The sequence below is a fragment of the Schistocerca cancellata genome, chromosome 8 (assembly GCF_023864275.1).
Source record: "Schistocerca cancellata isolate TAMUIC-IGC-003103 chromosome 8, iqSchCanc2.1, whole genome shotgun sequence".
Lineage (NCBI taxonomy): Eukaryota > Metazoa > Arthropoda > Insecta > Orthoptera > Acrididae > Schistocerca > Schistocerca cancellata.
Window position 1 is genome coordinate 363514194 of NC_064633.1, and position 18334 is coordinate 363532527.

General features: G+C 39.3%; 1 protein-coding gene across 1 annotated transcript in view; it reads left to right on the forward strand.

The window, feature by feature from the left end:
* Positions 1-2259, forward strand: part of LOC126095275 (sodium channel and clathrin linker 1-like) — a 106955-nt gene extending 104696 nt beyond the window's left edge. Inside the window, exons 8-11 of the mRNA XM_049910033.1 lie at positions 1221-1456; positions 1586-1711; positions 1815-1919; positions 2000-2259. Of these exons, the coding sequence (XP_049765990.1) occupies positions 1221-1456; positions 1586-1711; positions 1815-1919; positions 2000-2168 (636 nt within the window). The 3' untranslated portion in view covers positions 2169-2259. The remainder of the gene's footprint in view (positions 1-1220; positions 1457-1585; positions 1712-1814; positions 1920-1999) is intronic.
* The last annotated feature ends 16075 nt before the right edge of the window (positions 2260-18334 follow it).

The following is an 18334-nucleotide window of genomic DNA, read 5'->3' on the forward strand; positions in this document are numbered from 1 at the left end:
GCACTTCTGACGATACCATTGTCTCTGATGAATATTTACCATCAAGAACAACATACTTGGTTCTATGATTAAAGAAGTTTTGGAGCCACTCACATATCTGTGAACTTATTCCATATGCTCATACCTTCGTTAACATCCTGCAATGGGACGTCGTGTCAAATGCTTTCTGGAATTCTAGATCTATGGAATCTGCCTGTTGCCCTTCATCCATAATTCACAGTGTATCGTGAGAAAAGTGCAAGCTAAGTTTCACAAGAGTGATGCTTTCTTTAACCTTGCTCTTTCATGGACATAATCTTCTCAGTCTCAAGAAAGTTTAATAAATTCAGACTGAGAATATGTTCAAGGATTCTGCAGCAAACTGCAGTTAAGGGGTATTGGTCTGTAATTTTGTAGATCCATTCTTTTACTCTTCTTATATGCTGAAGTCAACTGTACTTTTTTCCAGTCGTTTGGGACTTTGTGCTGGGTGGGAGATACATGATAAATGTAGGCTAGGTAGGGGGCCAGTTCTATCGAGTACTCTTTGTAAAACCGAATGGGGATTCCATCCGTACCTGGTGATTTATTTGCTTTCAAATCTTTCAGTTGTCTCATCCATACGGAACTCTATCTGATGGTCGAATGATGGTGTGTTTACATGTTTCTCCAGTGTGAACGATTTCTTGAATGTCTTATTTAAAATGGCACTGGAGTCGCGATACATTGCATATACCGTGCATACTGTATTAGGTTTTCAAAAAGTGATCAGTTGGTACAACAGTGTACTTTCCTAAAGTATTTACACATGCAACTGTCTCCTTGTAACGTAATTAGGTAAGGATCCGTATAAAATCACTGTAATGTTATAGTTATAAATGTATAGATTTTTGTATGATGATACTAACTGCACATGAAAATGTTCAAAGGTGAATAAATATTCTACTCTATTCCTGTTTCTGCAGCAATGCCCTCAGATGGAAACTTTTTGATTGCCACTTATACATATAATATGTGTGTGTTGGTGAGTGAGAGTTGTGCAGATTATCAAATCCTCACTGGTGTCTCAATAGTATAAACCATGTCTTCTGTCACACCCTTGTTTTTATCTCAAAATCTTATGTTAATAGTGTGGAAAAGCCAATATTTTGATTTTGTTTATGCATTATGCTGCAAAAGCTTAGTACTAAGTAAATGAAAGTAATGTTTATTGTGTATAATGTAGTATGAAATATTAACAGAATCATAAAGAACAAAGTGAGAAACTTGAAAAGGCTCAGCAGGAGTGCAAGAAGCTTGAAGAAGAACTGAGGAAAGTACACACAGAAAAAATGATATTTGCAGTAAATAGCAACAAACACACAGAAGAAAATCTCAAAGCTCTATATCAGCAACTACATAAAGCAGAGAAAGATAAGCTGCAGATTTCCAGAGAAAAGGATGAGCTCCTAACAAGAATTCAGCACATCCAAGAGAGGTAATTGAATCTGGCAAAAAAATTTAAAAATGATGGTTTCGTACATAACATGATACGACATAATGCCTCTCAGAAATCTGATGCCTCTCTGATATCTCATGAACTTTTTCTCTTACTGATGGTAAATAGGCACACATTGGAGATACAGGAACAAATGCAACAGTATTTAAGCTTAGAACAGCATGTGGCAGAACTAACTGTAGCATTATTAAAAGCACAGTCTGGCGAGAACAAAACAGCTCTTCATAGCATTAAGTAAGCTGATTATATGGTCAAGTGCTGCTCATTTATATTAATTCGTTGAAATTTATCTATCAATCATTTTCATTCAAAGAACTAATCTCATTTATGCTTACAGGGAAGGCAGTTTATTAACTAGTTTACAGGAACTAAAGAAAAAAGAATTGGAGACAGCTAATGAACTTCAGCATCACCTCAATGCACAAATATCTTTGAAAAACAAGTAATAAAAATTTATTTTATGAATATGAAAACTCCACAGACAAATAACACTTGATATTCAACTTCAATTAAATCTTTCAGGTGGGAGAACACAATATTAAGCCTCATCGAGAAATTTGAATCTCGAATAAAGAATCTGCAACGGCAAAGAAATGAACTGAAGATTCGAAATAGATTTTTAGAAAAAGAATTGCAGAGAACATTACGAGAGGTGGCTTTTGACCATACTCGGTTAGACAATAGTACTTAATGTTATTGTGTTGTAAGTGCATTAGTCTTTTATTCTTCCTTATTTTCTGTTTTGACACATAATCTAATGGAAATAATGCAGGGATATGTTATTCTAGTGATTTTCTAATAATTGCATTGTAATTTATGTACTATCATATGGTTTTGTAATAAAATAAATAATCATGAAATTTATTGAATAAAAATGGATTATTAGTTAAATCATCTCTCTGTCTCAGAAATTAGGGGTAAGTGATGATTTAAGCTGTTATTATAGGATAACAGAAGCTAACTTTAGAAACTGGAGAGTCCATTGTGCAAAAAAGAAGAAAAGGCTGTAGAAAACAATAGTATTCAAAAATTAAATAAGGAAGTTACCCTTACAATATTGATTGCACTCACTGTTAACACACCTCTTGCCATGCCCAACTGCCTCTCCCAGACCAGTCTAACATCCCCATTTGGCACTTGAAGCCAGTATAAAAACCCTCTACCTTTCATTAATAGCGGGATGTTAAAAGCTCTCTGGTAACTGGTGGACACTGAAAATTGCATCTACAATGCAGGAAGTAACTTAATGATGTCTGAATAAAAGCAGGTGTCAGCTATGAGTTATTTGTCTTATGAGAGAAGTGGGATATTTTAAGATGGAGGTACCAGTTGTTCCAAAATCAAAATTTAACCTTCTCTCCTAAGGCCAGAAGATTGAACTTAAAATTCCACTTTCAGATACATTGAGTGTACAGTTACTTTACCTAAAAGGGGATGGCTAAGTACAATGCTTCAGAAAATGCAATTGTGTGGAATATCAAAAGAATGGTGTGCTTTATGATTGTCTTAAGTTATCTTTCTCCCTCATTCTGTTGACATGTTATTTCCACTGTGTGTGTGTTCAGTTCTTCTCTCTTTAATAGTACACACATTCAACTAGTTACAAGTGGTTTCGTTTCTGATTAGATAACATTCTTGTCAGAGATGGGGGATCCGCTCTTGAACTGATTCATAGAGTTGAATCTTTCAAAGGAGTGAACAATCAGTGATTCAGAAAAAAAGAACGGTAGCTCCAAACGTTTCCCACGGAAGAGAGAGAGAGAGAGAGAGAGAGAGAGAGACGGAGCATATCAGCAGCGCCTCTGCTGGTCACAGTACAGTGCACGCCACACAACACAGCCAGCGCCGGCCTCTGCCCTGCTTCTACCTTGGCTGCCTGCATTGTGCAGTGCCCCATTGGATTTTGTGTTTCACATATGCCGTGCCGTCTCTGTGCGTCGTCTGCCGCGTGCAGTGTCTGGCGCAGCTTAACTTCGCATCGCACTCTGTCGGCGATCGTTTCAGTCGGACGTCCTGCCCTCTGGGCAATTGATGCGAGCAACAGGACAGAGCCACCTAGCGGATAACATAGGAACTACTTGCAACAACCTGCTCGCAAGGGAACGGACGATTTGTTTCGGAGCGGGTGAGTTCACCGCTCACCCCACCGTCGGAACTCGCCCGCTCAACGCTCACCCCACCGTTCTCGACTCTAGCCTGAGCGTTGAGCAAAGCAACTCAGGTGTCACTCTGGTCTCTGCGGTCTTAGCTCACGCAGTAATACAGCTCGCGGCTCGACCTGATCGACTCAGTGCTTCTGCATCAGAGTTCGTCTCTACTGGATATTGTTCTTCGTAGTAATACCGCTATGTATATTACATTATTATGTTATGTATACATCATTTGTTTTTATTTTATTTTTATTTGTTTAAACTGATCAGATTAGGTTCCTGACGACTCCTCTTACTATAGGATTTTTATTATGGACACTCGAATTTTCGCTTTAATTACGAGCGAACCGATAAATGTATCGCAAAATGTGATACACCAATATTTTCCTTGTTTTATTCTGCGCAAGGCTATATGCAGCACTTTCGTTTTACAGTCAAATTTATAATTTTTTTTCTTATTCTGGTACGGATTTTGCGATTTTAGGCGTCTTCGGAAGGAAACGTTCACTTTAAAAATATATGGCTTGCGATGTATTTGTATGAGGTTAATGAAATTTTAATACATTATAGCCAAATATATTGTTAATGTAAATCTCAAGTTACAACATTTTCCGATCACCCAAAAAAACCACGATAGTGCAAAACAAATCAATAATCAAAAACTTTGTCATATTGTGGAAATTTCAATAAACAATACAAAATTCTTACTCATTATCTGTGTTACTTCAAAATAGGATCAAATAATATCAAAATACAGGTATAGTACTGGAATAAACCAAGTTTAAAGGGCAATGTGCCTTCCATTTATTTTCTATTGTAAATGAGTGGTGAGTCATGAAAAAGAGCTAATTCATTTCAGGGAGTGAACAGTTCTGATCCGATCTCTGAAAAGAACAGTTTTGCCCATCTCTAATTCTTGTGCAAACCTTCATTTTCCTGAAGAATCTCATCTCTCCCCCTTGTATTTTGGTGTCATCTTTCTTCTTATTTATCCAATTACACTTTTGCATCTTTTTATATTTTGAAGGTAAGTGTTCAAAATCAAACAGGAAAACCAAGAATGGAATGTAGCAATGTGTTCTGTTTGTAGTTGTATGAGTTAGTGAGGACCTTAATTGTATGAGTCTGACATCTGACCATCACTGTAGAGTGTATGGAGGTGGGATGCACCAATGCACATTTCAGGCACACAGCCTCATGCGTAATTTGTGTTTTGGGGCAGCTGCATTTATGGATTTCAGATAGTTCTCACTTTTTGCAAGGTAATTTGATGGCTATATGCTAGTAAAAGAGAATCCTCCTACCAACATTTTTGCAATTGGAATGTCTTTTAACAGATAATGCTTGTGCACTCCAAGCCTCAGGAATTGACCGAATGGAATAGAATGTGGGATCTACTGACATGAACCATAGTAAATTCACTTGGGACACACTGAAATTTGCTGTATGTCTGCACTGGAAACTTTCTTACACACTGGCTCCCTGCAGGAAAGCTACCACCAAAACTAAGACAAGTTTGAGCTGCAACGATCTTGTGAACAGAATGCTAAGGATGATGTTAGCATGCATATCACAAGGTGTGTAGGGAAGCAAGTTATTCAAGGTTATTGGAATAATGTGCACTTTCAGACAGACTGCCTTTCCTTTAGTTATTGTGTTGTCTTTATTTGACAGTGAAGTTAAATTTTGGTGGTTTCATGAAGCTTATTCTTTCTTAACCCCACCCGCCCCCTCATGGAACTGAAGCCCACGAAGTTTGCAGATACCAGGGGTTGTCATAAAATTTTGGCTGTTCAGGAAATGTTCCACCTCAAAAATCACTTCATTGCCATTCTTAAAATGTCTGCCACACAGTCGTTTATTGTCTGTCTGTCTTGTGCAGGATGACCCTGGGCATTGTCATGGAACGGAAACATTCCCTTGAGCAGCTTTCTGTGACACTTAACATCCGCGTGTAACCAAGTCAGATGTCAATAATATGCTCCTGTAACGTTTTGCTACTTACAAGCAAAATCTGCTACCACCACATCATGGCGGTCCCAGAAAACATTCAGAATTACCTTGTTCAATGATGGTTCAGTCATCTTATTTGGCAAAGATGAATCCAAAAATTTCGATTGCCTGCTTTACTCCCTTGTGTCAGGACCATAGTAACGCATCCAGCACTCATCCTTGGTGATTAGGTGACTTACGGAGTCATCTGAATTGCTTGACACAGCTGCAACAGTTCGGCTGTTGCATTGGTTCAGCAGGTTTTTTGGTTGTATGAGTAATCACAAAACCTAGCATGTGGTGACCTTTGTTGTGTTCAAAATGTTATGTAAGACGAAAACTGATTCATGATTGATTTTTAATTTTTCCACCATGACATCGATTATGGTACACAAGTCTTTGAGCACCAGATCCTCCACCTCATTTGTGTTTCCCAATACTTCACAGATATGCACTATGGCACTTTGTTCTCTGTCTTCACACTTGTTTGCCCACTCTGGAAGTGTGTATGCCAGCTAACCACTGTGGCATATGATGTACATGCACTTCCATGCACTCAGCACGGATTGCTGTGGTGTCGTTCCCCTTTAAATCCAGATAATGAATTACCGCCCAACAATTGACTTTATTGATAGGCTATGCCCTTTTTTTTACTTCTCTTGCAATGTGCTACAGTACAGTGTCATGGAAAGTTCTGTGTATACCAGGTTTGCAGACATGTGCCTGCTAAAGAGCAAAAATTAATTATACAACTTTTTTGTGCTGATAGTTTAATCTTTATGGTAATGCTCATTAGCTGCTGTCATTGACAGCAGGAAACTCTTAGAGGCAATCTTCGATGCTTTGTCTCTCACAATAGTGGTTGAATGTTTGAATGACATTGTTGTGGCGCACTGTAATTAGGCAGATGACTTGTTGACAATCATTCGTGACAAAAAATGCTAATACATGCACAATCTAAGCTTGAAATCAACTTTCAGGCATGTCAACAGACTGAACAGTGTACCCAAGGCACATTGTATTACCGTCTGGAAAGCCAATTGACTAGGATTGAACTGATAATGCAGGTTTACTTTTACCTCCACTACATCGCTATATAGAGATGTCCTGTGGTCAGAAGAATATTGAGAAAGAGGTTTCTGACAGGAAAAAGAAAACACAGACTGTGCTAGTCAATGGGCTTCAGAACACTTTTTGAGTAATTTATTTAGTTTAGCTATTGTACTGCCAACTGGGATTGTCTTCTTTTTCATGTATTATTTATTTGTTATATGCAAATAGTAGTCACTGACATTGACACAATTTTCAACTTGATCCAAAGTGTTTTCAAAACATATAAAATCAAATATGTTTTTTCAGATTAAATTCATTGTATTTCAATGTAAAGATGCTTTTGGGAAACTTTTTTTAAAAATTAAATTAGATTTTATTCCTTGGAGAATTGTGTCAGATGGAACTGTTATTCTATTGTTCAAGATGTTTGAATATACAGCAGACTAACACCTCTAATTTCCTTGAGTAGAACCATGCTTAGTAAAGTGCGGCAGTATTCAAACTAACCTTAAGACTGGGATAGTTTTACCTCAGACATCTGAATCTGTTCCAACAGGAACAAGTACTATCAGTAGTGCTTTAGTTTTACCACCATTTGTCAAGCAGTATTGTTATAAGGTAGCAGTGTGTGTTTGTGCATATAATAAGCAAAAGGTACCAAATTTTGAAAATATACTGCTGTTTTTGATTTGTAATGGTGGTTTCGTATTGTCTCCTTGGTGTTACTGAGTATATGTTTGGGGGGCTTAGCGTAACCAAAGAAGCAGCAGCTTTTTTAGAAATTAGCAGCTTTTTTGCTCATTTACTTGATTAAATTCAACCATCATATGCATAAACAGACAAAATGCTGGACATTAGAAAACTAGTATTTACTGTTTTCATAGATTAGAAAAGCCTTGAATAATGCAAACTTGAATATGTCTGTTGGCCAACATTTTAGAGCCAGACAAACAGTAAATGAGCAGCGTAAAACCCAAAGAGGCAACATACATACAAACAGTGAGGGCCAACAGCAGTCTTATGTTTAAAAAGCAATATGTGAGGTGTGTAACTTGTTACAGTTTGTGCAATCTGTGCATTGAGAAAGGCATTGGAGAATGTCAAGAGGATATGGAAGAATAAAGTGTGATGGAATGGACATCAAAATGATAAGTACTGTTAACTACTTAACGGGCAGTTCAAATGTATGTAGAATAATGATAGCTATAGGAGAACCCAAAGTATTAGTATAAGATCCAAAGAAATATCACTCATGGATGAAATGATTAAAATCATAGTGAACATTTGCAATTAAGTCCCAAATTTTGCAGTAGTCAAAAAGCAGTGTGTGACATAGCTAGATGGATTCTTCCCACTTGGTTTATTTTTTTCCGTCCCATAAAAATAACCAATTTTGTTGCTAATTTTATGTTATTTTTAATACATTTATTTATTGGCTTGTAACGTTTACATGAAAATCTCAAAAATCTCATTTAGACTTAATTTCACATGACGTTATTGTTCAACAGATCATTTTGGTTGTCGGACGGGATCTAAATGGTCATGTTGGTGGAAGGAAAGGTGGGGAAGGGAGGTGGCATGGAGGATGGGGGTATGGCAAGAGAAATGAGGAAGGCAAAAAGATAGTGGAGTTTGCAGTGGCTTTTGGTCTAGTGATTACAAATACCTACTTCCAAAGAAAAAGAGAAAAACTAATAACATACAGGAGCGGCAAAAATAAAAGCCAAATTGATTACATATTATGCAGAAGGAAAAATAGTGGGGAGGTGTAAAATACTAAGGTCATATACGGTGAAGGAATAGCAAGTTGATTGTAGCGGATTGTGAGATGAAAGTATGTAAAAGACAGAGGCACATAAATCAATGTGAAAGGAAAATGAAGTGGTGGAGATTAAAGGATAAAAATTTCAGAGAGGAGTTTAGTGAAAAAGTACTGGGAAAGGTAAAATTGACAGAGAGTGTGCAGAAGTGGTGGAAAATAAGTAGTGCTGTTATAAGGAAGACCGGGGAGGAAGTGTTTGGGTTAACATCTGGGAGAGGGATGCCAAAAGATAAGGATGCATGGTGGTGGAATGAAGAGGTGCAGAAGGTTGTGAAGGAAAAGAAAGACGCTAAGAGGAAGTGGGATATGTCCGGAAGTGCTGAGGATGGGCAAGCATACAAAAGTGCAAAGAAGGAGGCAAAACAAGCCATGGCTAAAACTAAAGCTGAATCAGTAAGGGAGGCATACAAACAACTACAGAAAAATCAGGATATGAGACAACTGATATGGTTAGGCAAATCAAGAGATAAAGCTTCTAAGGATCTAACAGCAATAAAACAAATGAAAGATGAAACAGGAATAATTCTGCATGACCATGGAAAATAATCCAAAGGTGGTTGAATTATTTTGAGAAATTGCTGAATGAAGAAAATGTACAAGTGAAAACTGAGGAAGGAGGGGCAAACGAAGGATTAACGATGGATATAAGTAGAGATGAAATCAAACGGGCAGTTGAAAAGATGAAAAATGGGAAGGCAGTTGGCCAAGACCAGATGCCCATTGTGGCATGGAAGTGTCTCGGTAAAAAAGGGAATTGACCTCCGTTGGGATTTAATGAAGAAGATTTGGCGACAAGAGGAGATGCCAGACGAGTGGAGAACTAGTGCACTGATCCCAATATTTAGGGGAAAGGTGATGTGCAGGACTGCAGTAACTATGGAGGTATTAAACTGATGGCACATGCAATGAAAATTTGGGAAAGAGTTATAGAAGCAAGATTACGCTAGGAGACTGTGGTGTGTGAAGAACAGTTTGGGTTCAAGCCTGGAAGAGGAACGACTGATGCAATACATGCTTTAAGGTGGATAGTGGAGAGACACAGGGAGCTATAAGCCGATCTACATATGGTTTTCATTGATTTGGAGAAAGAATATGACAGAGTCCCAAGGGAAGAAATATGGAGAAGCATGAGAGAGCAGTGCGTGCCAGAGAAGTATGTGAGGTTAGTGAAGGAAATGTACAGAGGAGCAATGACAACACAGGTGAGAAGTAGTGTGGGCATGACAAAGGAATTTCCAGTAAAAGTAGGGTTACATCAAGAGTCTGCACTTAGTTTCTACCTCTTTGACCTGATTATGGATGTGCTGGTGAAAGATGTGAAGAAGGAAGTGTTGTGGAATACGAAGTTTCTGGATGATGTGGTTCTTTGTGAGCAGAGCATCGACAGATTTGAGGAAAAGCTGGAGGATTGGAGGAAGGCACTAGAAGAAAGAGGGATGAAAATTTAGCAGGACAAAGTCAGAATATTTAGCACTGAAGGATGTGCAGATGAGGTCTTGCAAAATCCAGGATGATGAGCTGAAATCGGTCTGCAAATTTAAATACCTGGGGTTGTACATACAGAGAGACGGAGGACTGGAAAGCGAGATACAACACCGAATAAATTGCGGCTGGAACAACTGGAGGAAAATGAGTGGGGCGTTGTGTGACAAGAAGGTGAGCATTGGGTTGAAAGGGAAAGTGTACAAGTCAGTGGTAAGGCCTGCTATGATATACAGGGCAGAGACATGACCAATCACAGTAGCAGCCCAGGAAAGGAAGATGGAAGTGGTGGAAATGTGGATGCTGAAGTGGATGTGTGGGGTAACAAGAAAGGACAGGATTAGAAATGAATTTGTTAGATGAGCTGTGAAAGTGGGACTCATGGGGAAAAAGATTGGTACAGACACTTACAGAGAAAAGGGGAAGAGTATATCGGAAACAGAGTTGAAGATATAGAGATTGAAGGAGTGAGAAGGAGAGGAAGACTGAAGATGAGGTGGAAGGATAAGATATCCAGGGACCTAAGGGAGAAAGAATGGAAGAAGAGAAAGGCAATGGATAGAGTACTGTGGAGGAGAAAGATCCAGAAGAGCAACACCGACCCTACGTGACGTGGGACAAGATGACAATAAAGAAGAAGAAAGAAGATCATTTTTGTTGTTCTATGTGCATTGATGTAATTAGATAACATTAGGGTACTCATAATTTGAAAATATAATTAATTGGTGTTGGTACTGCAGTTCGCAGCATGCAAAGCCCTATGAGCTAATCAGTATATTTGAGAAAGAAACGGAAAGTCTGGCAGACCCGTTTCCTGGGTAACTACTTTAAATTATCTGAAACTAAATAATATATGCAATAGTTGACAGGGAGCTGATGGGGAGAATGAGCAGAAAAGGAAAAATTTTATCAGTGTCAGAAGGGAGGCAAAGAATCTTAAGAGCAAAGAAGAGAATATAACGAACCAGTTTGCTAGAAAAAGTTGAGGCAGAGAGCCAAACAAGATTCAAGGCAATTCTTCCAATACATGAAAAATCGGAAACATGGATTTTAGAGCCCAACTTTTTTCATTAGAGATAAGAATGGCAACTGGATAAATGACAAGGAAAAAATTGCAGAAAGATGGAAAGAATACTTCTCAGAACTGTTGAACTGCCCAGACCCAGATGAGATGTTGCCTGCAGACACTATGGAGGAAAGGAAATATGAAGAAGAATGGGAAGTTAGTGAAGAAGACTTGAATACTGCAATCATAGGACTCAGAAACAATAAAGACCCAAGGGAGGACAGAATACTTTCAGAATTAATCAAGGAGGGAGGTGAGAGCTTACACTTAGAGATATATAAACTGATGCAGTTGATGTGGGAGAAGGAGACACTGCCAGAAGAATGGAAATTGGCTATAATATGCCCAATATACAAGAAGTGAAGCAAAATGGAATGTGGTAACTACAGAGGAATCATGTTGAATGTAACATATAAGGTACTGTCCATCATTGTTGTTGTTGTTTTGGTCTTCAGTCCTGAGACTGGTTTGATGCAGTTCTCCATGCTACTCTATCCTGTGTAAGCTGCTTCATCTCCCAGTACCTACTGCAACCTACATCCTTCTGAATCTGCTTGGTGTATTCATCTCTTGGTCTCCCTCTACGATTTTTACCCTCCACGCTGCCCTCCAATGCTAAATTGGTGATCCCTTGATGCCTCAGAACATGTCCTAACAATTAATCCCTTCTTCTATAGTCTATTCACCGAGAGCTGGGACGAAACATAAACAGTGTCACGTGAGCGACTACACTCGTTTCCAGAGAAAGCATTCGATGGTCACGTGATACGTAGGGGTGTGGCAAATCCTTGGCGCACGCTTTGCAGCTGGCGGCGTTCGGCTGGCTGTCGAGCTGTCACAGCAGACCGTGGGAAACCTGGGCAACAATGTACGAAATACATTTAACAATAATGTTAAAATGAGTTCATTCTGTCGAAGCAGATTTATTTTCATTCAGGTTGCTAACAAAAGGCTCCATTCAAACACAATTATTGTAAATTTTAATAACAATACCAGTAATAATAATGACAAAGGACAAAACAAGGTTCACTGTGTCGAACTTGAACTACTTTCATTGAGGTTTATAACAAACCACTCCTCTCTCTCTCCTCAATAATGCAGTCTAATTTCCACATATGAGTTTCCATTTTTTCTACGACATGGAGGACGCACTTGTTCCAACCCTCTGCAGTCACTGTTTTACTGCTTCTTCTAGCAGTACTTTAACTTCCGGCATTTTGTATGTTTTGTTTTTCGCTGCAACATAGCCTTTGATTCTAGCCCACACTAACTCGATGGCATTTAATACACAATGGTAGGGAGGAATTCTGAGAACAGTTTTCCCTGCATTCTTTGCCATTTCATCTACTGTGTATTCATTGTGCGCTGTTCTGTGATTTTTAACTATATCTAAAAGTTCTTTCTTCGACATACCGTCTTCAAAATCGATGTTTTTAGATTTTAGCCCGTCTGATATTTCGTGCTTAGTGGAATTCGCATTGGGAACTTTCCCTTTACCTGATGGGCCCTTGCTTCCGGTGGATAATCCGGACAGAAAAGCTTGTTTTGAGGAATTTGTAGTCTCATCTACCCAGACGTAACTTCGGGTATGTCCTGCGTTCACCCACGTCTCGTTCAAATAGTAAATTGGGTCTGCCTTCATCTCTCAACCGTTTAATGGTTCGAAGATAACGCCGCCTCCATAAAATGATGTCATCCCTGTCTGTTAGCATGCTATCGCGCCCACGCCGGGCATGTTTGAAATTCATTTCTCTCAATAACTTATAAAATGTAGTTCTCCGAAAATTGCCCAGGTCTGCATCTTCGTTCATGACTGTAAGCACTTTGTCAATTGCTGGGAATTCGTTACGAAAAAAAAAAAAATCATGTACTTTCCTTCGTCTCGCATTTATATCGAAGTCATCAAAACTTTCAGAAAGTTTCTGTCGTAATTTTCCTTTCTTGGGAGACTTCAAAGAGTGTGTGGCCTTGTACTCACTTATCACACGATACACTGAAGAACGTCCAATACCTGCAGCTGCAGCTTTTTTCAAAACAATGTCATTCATCGACTGCTCTGGATGAACAGTTCCATTTTATATACATTAAGCATCATTTGCTTCTCAGAAGAACTTAATGATTTCCTCTTTGCTCACTTCTTTGGTGGACTCAGATTTGAGACATCAACCTCGCTCGCTGAATCCGTGGATTACATAATGAGGACAGCCGTATGTGATGCTAATGAAATAGTGAATATAAAAAATGAGAAACCATGCGATGCTATTGGATGCGCAGATAAACAGTGAATGCTCAGCATGACTACAAACACATATACTTACTCTAATAATCAACAACTAGTCTTTCAAGCGTCTTTACATTTGAACTTAAGATATCCTGAAATTGCCGCTGTACAACACCCACTAACGAGCTCACACCTGCAGCTGAGACGGCCACGCTGACTGAGCGCCACACCTGCGAACCGCACAATGCATCGCTCATAAAGGACAAATGGTTGCACCCATCGCATTCGAACAAACTACAAAATTAAATTAAAATCTTTGTGAAACTTTTCTCGCTTACACTCCCACATAAAAATTTAAAGGGGAAAAGTTTGTCGCTTACTATATTTCGGATGATGATTTGGTAAACGTTCTGCATCAGACGTCAGATTTTAATTTATTACTTCACTATTGCTGACTCTATTGGGGAGAAAATTTGCAGACATCATCAACATACGGTATTGAAGGCAATTATAAAATTATTTTTCTGTGCGACACACACTTTAGGACATATGGATTGATAAATTTTAATGTAATGTAAAAAAAAAAAGGTGTCGGAAGGTACTTCTAGGATCACTTTATCATGTTCAGATGACAAATTATAAAAAACACTACTTTCATTTTTTTATTTCTGACGCCCCTACCTTGTACACCCCTCGACGGCAGCACTGTGGTCATGAACCTTGCCGTGTTTACAGTACGTCTCTTGTTTCGGTGAATGGAGTATAGTCAAGTTGTGCCACAAACTTCTCCTCTCCCCAATCCTATTCAATACCTCCTCATTAGTTATAAGATCTACCCATCTAATCTTCAGCATTCTTCTGTAGCACCACATTTCGAATGCTTCTATTCTCTTCTTGCCCAAACTATTTACCGTCCATGTTTCACTTCCATACATGGCTACACTCCATACAAATACTTTTAGAAACGACTTACTGACACTTAAATCAATACTCGATGTTAACAAATTTCTCTTCTTCAGAAACGCTTTCCTTGCCATTGCCAGTGTACATTTTATATCCTCTCTACTTCGACCATCATCAGTTATTTTGGTCCCCAAATAGGAAAACTCCTTTACTACTTTAAGTGTCTCATTTCCTAATCTAATACCCTCAGCATCTCCCGACATAATTCGACTACATTCCATTATCCTTGTTTTCTTTTGTTGATGTTCATCTTATACCCTCCTTTCAAGACGCTATCCATTCTGTTCAACTGCTCTTCCAAGTCCTTTGCTGTCTCTGACAGAATTACAATGTCATCGGCAAACCTCAAGGTTTTTATTTCTTCTCCATGGATTTTAATACCTACTCCGAATTTTTCTTTTGTTTCCTTCACTGCTTGCTCATTATACAGATTGAATAACATCGGGGAGAGGCTACAACCCTGTCTCACTCCCTTCCCAACCACTGCTTCCCTTTCATTCCCCTCAACTCTTATAACTGCCATTTGGTTTCTATACAAATTGTAAATAGCCTTTCGTTCCCTGTATTTTACCCCTGCCACCTTCAGAATCTGAAAGAGAGTATTCCAGTCAACATTGTCAAAAGCTTTCTCTAAGTCTACAAATGCTAGAAACGTAGGTTTGCCTTTCCTTAATCTAGCTTCCAAGATAAATCATAGGGTCAGTATTGCCTCATGTGTTCCAATATTTCTACGGAATCCAAACTGATCTTCCCAGAGATCGGCTACTACTAGTTTTTCCATTCGTCGGTAAAGAATTCGCGTTAGTATTTTGCAGCTGTGACTGATTAAACTGATAGTTCGGTAATTTTCACTTCTGTCAACACCTGCTTTCTTTGGGATTGGAATTATTATATTCTTCTTGAAGTCTGAGGGTATTTTGCCTGTTTCATACATCTTGCTCACCAGATGGTAGTTTTGTCAGCACTGGCTCTCCCAGGGTTGTCAGTAGTTCTAATGGAATGTTGTCTACTCCCGGGGCCTTGTTTCGACTCAGGTCTTTCAGTGCTCTGTCAAACTCTTCACGCAGTATCATATCTCCCATTTCATCTTCATCTACATCCTCTTCCATTTCCATAATACTGTCCTCAAGTACATCGCCCTTGTATAGACCCTCTATATACTCCTTCCACCTTTCTGCTTTCCCTTCTTTGCTTAGAACTGGGTTTCCATCTGAGCTCTTGATATTGATACAAGTGGTTCTCTTTTCTCCAAAGGTCTCTTTAATTTTCCTGTAGGCAGTATCTATCTTACCCCTAGTGAGATAAGCCTCTACATCCTTACATTTGTTCTCTAGCCATCCCTGCTTAGCCATTTTGCACTTCCTGTCGATCTCATTTTTGAGACGTTTGTATTCCTTTTTGCCTGCTTAATTTACTGCATTTTTATATTTTCTCCTTTCATCAATTAAATTCAATATTTCTTCTGTTACCCAAGGATTTCTACTAGCCCTCGTCTTTTTACCTTCTTGATCCTCTGTTGCCTTCATTACTTCATCCCTCAAAGCTACCCATTCTTCTTCTACTGCATTTCTTTCCCCCATTCCTGTCAATTGTTCCCTTATGCTCTCCCTGAAACTCTGTACAACCTCTGGTTTAGTCAGTTTATCCAGGTCCCATCTCCTTAAATTCCCACGTTTTTGGAGTTTCTTCAGTTTTAATGTACAGTTCATAACCAATAGATTGTGGTCAGAGTCCACATCTTCCTCTGGAAATGTCTTACAATTTAAAAGCTGGTTCTTAAATCTCTGTCTTACCATTAAATAATCTGTGTAAAACCTATCAGTATCTCCAGGCTTCTTCCATGTATACAACCTTCTTTTATTATTCTTTAACAAAGTGTTAGCTATGATTAAGTTGTGCTGTGTGCAAAATTCTACCAGGCGGCTTACTCTTTCATTTCTTACCCCCAATCCATATTCACCTACTACATTTCCTTCTTTCCCTTTTCCTACTGCCGAATTCCAGTTACCCATGACTATTAAATTTTCGTCTCCCTTCACTAACTGAATAATTTCTTTTATTTCGTCATACATTTGTTCAATTTCTTCGTCATCTGCAGAGCTAGTTGGCATATAAACTTGTACTACTGTAGTAGGCGTGGGCTTCGTGTCTACCTTGGCCACAATAATGCGTTCACTATGCTGTTTGTATTAGCTTACCTGCACTCCTATTTTTTTTTATTCATCATTAAACCTACTCCTGCATTACCCCTATTTGACTTTGTATTTATAACCCTGTATTCGCCTGACCAAAAGTCTTGTTCCTCCTGCCACCAAACTTCACTAATTCCCACTATATCTAACTTTAACCTATCCATTTCCCTTTTTAAATTTTCTAATGTACCTGCCCGATTAAGGGATCTGACATTCCACGCTCCGATCTGTAGAACGCCAGTTTTCTTTCTCCTGATAACGACGTCCTCTTGAGTAGTCCCCGCCCGGAGATCCGAATGGGGGACTATTTTACCTCCGGAATATTTTACCCAAGAGGACGCCATCATCATTAACCATGCAGTAGAGCTGCATGCCCTCGGGAAAAATTACGGCTGTAGTTTCCCCTTGCTTTCAGCCGTTCGCAGTACCAGCACAGCAAAGCCGTTTTGGTTATTGTTACAAGGCCAGATCAGTCAATCATCCAGACTGTTGCCCTTGCAACTACTGAAAAGGCTGCTGCCCCTCTTCAGGAACCACACGTTTGTCTGGCCTCTCAACAGATACCCCTCCGTTGTGGTTGTACCTACGGTACGGCTATCTGTATCGCTGAGGCACGCAAGCCTCCCCACCAACGGCGAGGTCCATGGTTCATGGGGGGGTGTCCATCATTATCCTCTGAAAATTGCAACCATTTATAGAGAACAACATACAGGAGTACCAAGCTGGCTTTTGACCAAACTGACCGACAATACATCACATTTTCACACTAAGACAATTGGTTGAAAAACTCTGGGAATATGATAAAAGATATCTACAGCCTGTTCATCGATTTTCAACATGCATATGACAGCACCCACAGGAATAGCCTATACAATGCAATGCATGGCTTCAGAATCCCTGAGAAACTAGTGAGAGTGATGCAAGCTTATATGGAAGAGTCAAAGGTAGCAGTACATTTCTGAGTAGCCACTTCAGAAACATTTGATATTCAGACAGGCCTCAGACAAGGGGTAGCTCTCTCATGTGTTCTGTTCAATGTCATCTTAGGGAAAGTAGTAAAAGAGTGTAGGCAACAGGAATGGGTTGGAGTACATATGGACGGTAACTTCAATCGTCTCGCATATGCAGATGACTTAATACTACAAAGTGAATCAAAGCATGAGTTGGAAGGAATGTACCAGAAAATGGACAATTATGCACAGAAGGCAGGGCTCAGGAAGAAGACAAGAGAAGGCAGAATTTCTTGAGATAGATGGCAAGAGGTTCAAGAGTGTACACCAGTTGCCTTACCACGGACAATATAAAAATGGACATCAAGGAAAGAATAGCAGTGGGAATAAAATGCATGCATTCCCTCAGAGACGCTCGGCTCTAAATTGTTCTCAGTGAACACTAAGATGAAAATCAGCAACAAATTGATATTCCCAGCAGTAATGTATGGTTCAAAAACATGGAGCATGACTAAGCAAGAAAAGGAAAAACTATTAATATGTGAAACAAGAGTAATGATGAAGATATGGGGACCAATTTTACATAACGGAGAACGGAGGAGGAGGAAAAACGAGGAAATCTACCTTCTGATGTGACAAACAGCTATCCTACAGAAGATAAAGAGCAAAAGAATACAATGGGTGGGCCATGTAGCCCCTATGCCAGATGGAAGACAGACAAAGGTGGCACTAGAGGAGAAACCAAACACCAAACGCCCCATTGGATGACCAACGCAGTGCTGGATGGACGACAGATGAAGGACCTAGCAGCCCTGACGATTGAAGACACCTGGAGGAACTGGGCACAAAACAGGAAAAAATGGAGGCAGTTTGTGGAAGCAGCGTGTGGTCTGCAGGGCCTGTGATTGCTGGGATGTCTGTCTATCCATAGTTAACATCAAAGCTCAAGATTATTGCCATTTTCCA